This window comes from Thamnophis sirtalis, unplaced genomic scaffold (assembly GCF_051295495.1).
Source record: "Thamnophis sirtalis isolate CommonGarterSnake01/CBP01778 unplaced genomic scaffold, rThaSir2_p1.2 scaffold_9, whole genome shotgun sequence".
Taxonomy (NCBI): Eukaryota; Metazoa; Chordata; class Lepidosauria; order Squamata; family Natricidae; genus Thamnophis; species Thamnophis sirtalis.
Genome location: NW_028261389.1, coordinates 45,686,991 through 45,692,990, shown reverse-complemented (window position 1 = coordinate 45,692,990; position 6,000 = coordinate 45,686,991). Strand labels below are relative to the sequence as shown.

The following is a 6,000-nucleotide window of genomic DNA, read 5'->3' as shown; positions in this document are numbered from 1 at the left end:
GATTTTTGAAAACGTATATTCAAAATATCTTTGTATAAACAGTAATACTACAGTGTAGTATCTTAATACAAATCAGTTCAATATTATTAACTGTTAAACTTTTATTATAAATTAAAATTTCTTTACAAAAATTGCACATAATAGAATTGATCACTCTTGAGGTTCTGATGCACTGGCATTTGTAATAGAAACTGTACTCCTCAGGTTTTAGTCTCTGCCACAAGTCCAAAATGCAGAAAGGGATTAAGCTACCCTTATAGCCTCCAAGTACAAAAATCATACTTGTGGCCATGGCAGGTACTTTGTTTAAGAACGGTTGTTTTTGTTTAAATCCTGCAATCAAAACAAATCTCGGAAACAAAAAAGGAGACTGGGAAACAAGGACAGGGAAATAAAAAGCCAAATAAAACAGACTGGTTGTTTTTCATGTAAACAGGGCCCTCGTTATTAACTCCAAACATAGCTCTCTCAGGCATCAGTGTGAGTGTCAAGTGAAATCAGTAAATAGCACAAAAGAAAATGAAAAGGAGGTTTTTAAAAAATTAATGCATTTTATGTCTGTCATTGGGATGAGCTATACTTACGTACATGATGTTATGAGAGTCTGGCAGGGCCCAGAAGCAGGCCATAGAGGGCATCATTTATCCAAGGAGGCGCCATGTTAATTGTTTCCAGGTTCAAGGAAAGCAAGCCAAGAGACTTGAGCTGCTCAGCACGGCTCATCTGCTTTACACAAGCCTAAAGCCAGAGATCAGCCTGGAGAATCATTCAAAATGATTTTGGCATTTGAGAGGACTTAGTACTGACTGCACCCAGCGTTCAGTGATTCGTGCTTTCTGTTCTGTAAGTGTTTAAATTTAAAAGCTCATCTAGGCTGATTCCAACCTCTTGGCACTTGGAAACTAGTTTTCTCAGGTTATCAGTTTTACCTCCTTCTGATGCTTCAAATAGGAACTGCTGTAAGAGATGGGGAAGCAGACATGAGATTTAGCCAGAGCTTGAATATCACCACATCAATGGACATGGGATATGCAGAAAATTGAAATGAAACCTTAAACTGAAACATAAGGAGAAAACATTACATCTTTCCACAGGGTTGCACAAAGAGGTAACTTCTGAAAGGCTCTCTGATATAAGTGATGGACCTGTAAAGGAGAGACAAAAAACAATTTGATGTTATCACTCAGTAAAAAAAAATTCTCATTAATCTCTACATCAAACTATCTTAATCAGTTTATCATACTAACTCTCATATATACTAGTAACCTCATTAAGCACTCACACGTTAAATCCCGCATATTTGAATTAATACAAAAAATATTTTCGTTCTTAGAATGTAACTTCATATTGTCTTGTTTTAAAAATAAAAATTTGTGCATGAAATCCTTATAACTCTTTATCTGGGAATAAAGCTCACTATAGGTAGAATTATATTGTAAATGAGATGTCCTAAGGTCAAAGGGAATTGCATTTAAATCAACCCAATTAGCATGAGAAAGGACTTTGGGATGGTACACAAAGGTACTAAAGTGGTACAAATATATTGTTACTGCATTTAAGGGAAGAGACTGAACCACATGCCTTTTTTTTGCTCTTTCAAATGAACATAATGGATTGTTTGCAACAAAAAATAAAAAAAATTCTGCTGGAATGTATTTCAGGTATTTTATATTCACATCTAGCCTATCTGCTCCAGCTTCCCTTTCTTCTTTCAAGCAAGTAAACCAGGAAGAGGATAGTTTCACCTGTTGTCTGAATTGTGGACTGAGGACAAGAACTATGTTATTAATTAAGTATAATTAATGTATTAATTAATGTAAGTAAAAGGTTATTAATAAAACATACTGTGTTTGGCCTAAGGGCCCTGACTATTAAGGTTGGACATCAGATCAAACTATTTCACTTCTTGATTTATTTACCTGTACTATAAAAGAACAGCAAATTAATTCATATTTTGTAAAACCAGAATTCATGGCTTGTTATTATGTAAAATTTATCCAATAGTACAATCTCTGAATACTGAAAAGCATTTACTAGGTTTTTTCCCCCTACAAAATATACCACCATTGCTTTTATTCCTAAAATACTCCTTTTTCTTTATTAATAGGATTTAAATAATAGATGAGACAAATTAAGAACCTTGGAACAATTATTTCCAAATTATTTCAATTTAGTATATTTTCCTTACATACCTCTCTTTGTCCCTTTAAAAAGCATTCAGCAGCAATGGCTCTGAAGGGAAGAAATAAAAATGATTTATTTTTACTGAATACTGAATATCTTTAAGGGAAGAACACTGGATATGGAATGAAACTATAAAATCCTGGAAAGTAATAGTCTAATTCCCAATGATGATAATCTATAGTGAAGAGACAAAAAAGATCCATTTTATAAACAATCTTACATGAGCAAGACATTTCAGTTGTTCCCATTATGTACAAACACTGCAGACAATGATCAGTTCATCATCACTGGATAGTGCTATTATGATATATAAAGGGGAGGGTAGAAAGGAGGAGGAAACAGAAGTCAATAATTTGAATAGTACAACACTCCAAAGTAGCAACAAGGAAAGAAATCATTTTTTCCTTACCTATATACACAAAATATACTTACTTCTGAAAATTTTTTTTTTGTATGGCAAAGCAAGGTCCTCGCTTTAATATCGTGAACATTTCTAAACCAAAGAATTGGACTACAATGGAAAACCTTCCTAGTAGAAACTACTTTGAAGACTATTTCCGTTTTATGAAGCAAACCTTTTTAAACAAAGAAAACTACAACAGTATCTATCTTAACAGGTGTATGACTGTTGAATTACATTTTCCAGATGGCCAGGCATGTTGGCATATTATATGTAAACATCTTGGCTTGCAGTTTCAAAATTTGAATATTGTTTTCTTCCCAATACTGCTGAAGCAACCTGTAATTACAAAGAAGCATATGAGAAAATGTAGTAATAGCTAAATCAACATGTTAATAAAACTTTTGTTAAATTTTTATATGATAAAAATATGGTGGATTATGCAAAATATCTTCAAAAGAAGGATAAAGTTTACTCCACAGTTATTTTTGCTAGGTATAAGTACTGACGTTACAGCGGTAGAGACTAACTTGATCCTGCACTTAATAACGACAGCAAGACTGTTGGTGGCGCAACACTGGAAGAAGGAAGACCTGCCTACAACTCAAGAATGGACATTGAAAGTTACAAATTTAGCCGAGATGGCTAAAATATCGGCATATCTTAAAGATCACTCAAATGAGAGATATAAACGGACTGGAAAAAATGGATTGACTATATACAAAATAAATACGGGATACAAGAAATTCCAGTTAGCCTATGCTTAAGATCAGGAATAATTTAAATTGTTTAAAGTTACCTTAGCAAGAAGCTAAGATCAATGTAGAGATGTTAATTAATTTCTTTATTTCTTTTTTCTCATTAGATTTTAGACTGTGTTTGTTAAAAATCTATACCGTGTACAGGTTCTGGGGAGGGGAGGAGGTGGTGGTTGGGGGGAGGGTGGGGGGAGGGAGGGATATATCTTAGGCTAGACACGATGTGTTAGATCTCAATGCAATGTGACTTCACATGTATACTGTTTTTCTTTAATTTTTCTTTAAAAATAGGATAAGCCAAGTACATTAACATACAGTGGAAATACACCAAGGGGAGGAGGAGTAGGGAAGAAGAAAGATGGGTAGAGAAGGATGGGAGAGAGGGTGGGGGGGGAGGCGAAAAGGAAGGGGGGGAGCGGATCACTGTTCCCTCTAAGGTGCGCGGCTGTGTGGCCGCGCACGTGGCAAGAAAACCCCGCGCAGCAGTTTCTAACTGCCGCGCAGTGATTTCTGCCAAAGCAAACGTGGGGAAGTCCTTTGCAGGCAGCTAGAACTGGCCGCCCGCAAAGGACCTCCCCAGACTTGTTTTGATGAGCAGAGCACGGAGCAACTGGTGGTAGTTTGTGCCGGCCGCGACCCCTCTTGTCCCTCGGGGCGGCGCTGATGTCTCTCTTGCGGGGCAGGGAGTTGCAGTGAGTTCCTGGAAGCGAGGAGGTGGGGGGAGAGATAGCCAGGGTCCGCGTTTGTATCTTTCTCCCTGCCTCCAGCTCTTTTCCCAGAAGGAAACGTCTTCTTTCCTCCGCGTTATGCTGAGCCTCGTTTAAAGGCTGCGGTTTTGAGCTCAGGCAAGATGGGAACAAAGGGGGGGGGTTGCACAGAGCTTCTTCAGCTCTGACAGGATTGTGGGGAACGGGAGGATTTATATTCCTTGCGGACAGCTGGGCATTTGCATCCCCCACTTCCTCCCTCCTCACCATTGCAGCCATTGCTGGTTCAACACTATTTTCCTCCCCTGGGATGGGGGCTCCTCTCATCCATCCAACTCCCAGCCGCCCCCTTTCTGGTCTTTGCCCGCTTCCCTCTTGTTTCCTCCTTTGCAGGGCTGGTCGGTCCTCCGGTACTCAGGAGGACAGAGTTGTCTCCTCTGCTCCCCCCTCCCTTTAACTGAAATGCGTCTCTTCTGCCTTTTTTGGCTTCTGCTCTTCGCAATTTCTGCCTTCCTCTCTCTTGCCAGGAGCCTGAGCCCCCCTACTACACCCCAAACACACTGGGGAGTTTGAGAGGCAGTTGTGGGAGCTCCTGCAAAATGCCCTTGGCCCAGATTTGGCTGCTACACCCGCTGCCCCTCTGTCGTGGAGTGAGAGCCTCAGCTCCAATCTCGTGATTTCTCAAGATAATTACTGCAGGGCGCTCTCCCTTGGGCTCCCCTGGAAGACTAGGCTGGCTTGTGGGAAGGGAAAGTGTAGGCAGAGGCCCAGAAGTGGCGCTTTCCCAAACCCTCTGGCATAGCGCGCGCACGCACACATGCACACACACACACACACACACACACACACAGAAACAACAAAGATGAGGTTTGCATAATTCCTGTTCTCGTGGCTGAAGATAAACAGCTGTGGCTTCCCAGTTTCCACCCTTCCTTGCGCCTTTTATTACCGTGCGAAAAAAACTTATTACAGTTTTACAAACCGCAATCTGTGGGCTGGAGGAGAATTTCCGCTTAGCTCGGAGGGGGCGGGATAGGGGTCGAAGGGGCGGGGCGAGGGTGAAGACCGGGCGCTATCATTGGTGGAGCGAAGATACCATCCGTTGCAAGTGCAAATGCTCGTTTTGCCTGGCGCCGCTTTTGCTCCAGGAGCGCCGCCTTCGTGTCCTTCGTGCTGGGGACTGCGGGGGTGAGAAGCATGAGGGGAAAAGGGCGCGAGTCCCTCGTGAGTCTTGCTGGGGCCCTTGGCGGAAAGGGAGCGGGGTCCAAGCCTATCGCAGCGACCCCCTTCAGATCTTCCCCCAAAGCTCTATGGGGCAAAGATGGAATCGATCGGTAGCCTCGCAAGCAAAATTAGCGAGGAAGGCATCGCGGTGGCTGCATTCACACCACCGGGGTAACCAGAACTTTGAGCACTACCGTTGCCCGGTTGTGGGCAAAGTCTCCCTAGGAGCCCTCTCTCCCTCCCTCCAGGGCCTCCGGAAGACAACAAGGGAACAGCGCTCTTTTCTCTCTTCTTCACGACCCAAACCTGGTGGATCTTGTAACTTGACAGCTTTAACACTTGCATGTTTCAATGCCAGAGTTTCTGAGCCAACATGACTGGAGGAGGAATTCTGGGAGTTGAAGTCCATAAGTCTTAAAGCTGTCAGGTTTGAAGACCCCTGAGGTTTTTTTTCTAAAGGGTTAGGGGTGCAAGGATCTTGTAACTTGACAGCTTTAACACTTGCATGCTTCAATGCCAGAGTTTCTGAGCCAACATGACTGGAGGAGGAATTCTGGGAGTTGAAGTCCACAAGTCTTAAAGCTGTCAGGTTTGAAGAAGACCCCTGGTTTTTTTTTTCTAAAGGGTTAGGGGTGCGAGGGTCTTGTAACAACAGCTTAAAGATTTGTGTGCTTCAAATGCGAGACTTTCTGAGCCAACATTTTGGTTGCTAAGCAGGAGCGTTGTT

The 6,000-nt window shown here is 41.9% G+C and overlaps 1 protein-coding gene across 4 annotated transcripts in view; it reads right to left on the bottom strand.

The window, feature by feature from the left end:
• The window catches only part of ZFC3H1 (zinc finger C3H1-type containing), a 49,748-nt gene continuing 43,748 nt past the window's right edge, over nucleotides 1-6,000 (bottom strand). For 2 of the 4 annotated variants that reach the window (XM_014066991.2, XM_087723436.1), the window contains 4 exons: nucleotides 2,822-2,923; nucleotides 2,193-2,232; nucleotides 1,083-1,145; nucleotides 1-957 (listed from right to left, as the gene is read on the bottom strand). In XM_014066991.2, the coding sequence (XP_013922466.2) occupies nucleotides 820-957; nucleotides 1,083-1,145; nucleotides 2,193-2,232; nucleotides 2,822-2,923 (343 nt within the window). In that variant the 3' untranslated portion in view covers nucleotides 1-819. Of the gene's footprint in view, nucleotides 958-1,028; nucleotides 1,146-2,192; nucleotides 2,482-2,821; nucleotides 2,924-6,000 lie in introns of those variants that run through there. The other 2 variants (XR_001313582.2, XR_001313581.2) reach the window with 2 other exon arrangements.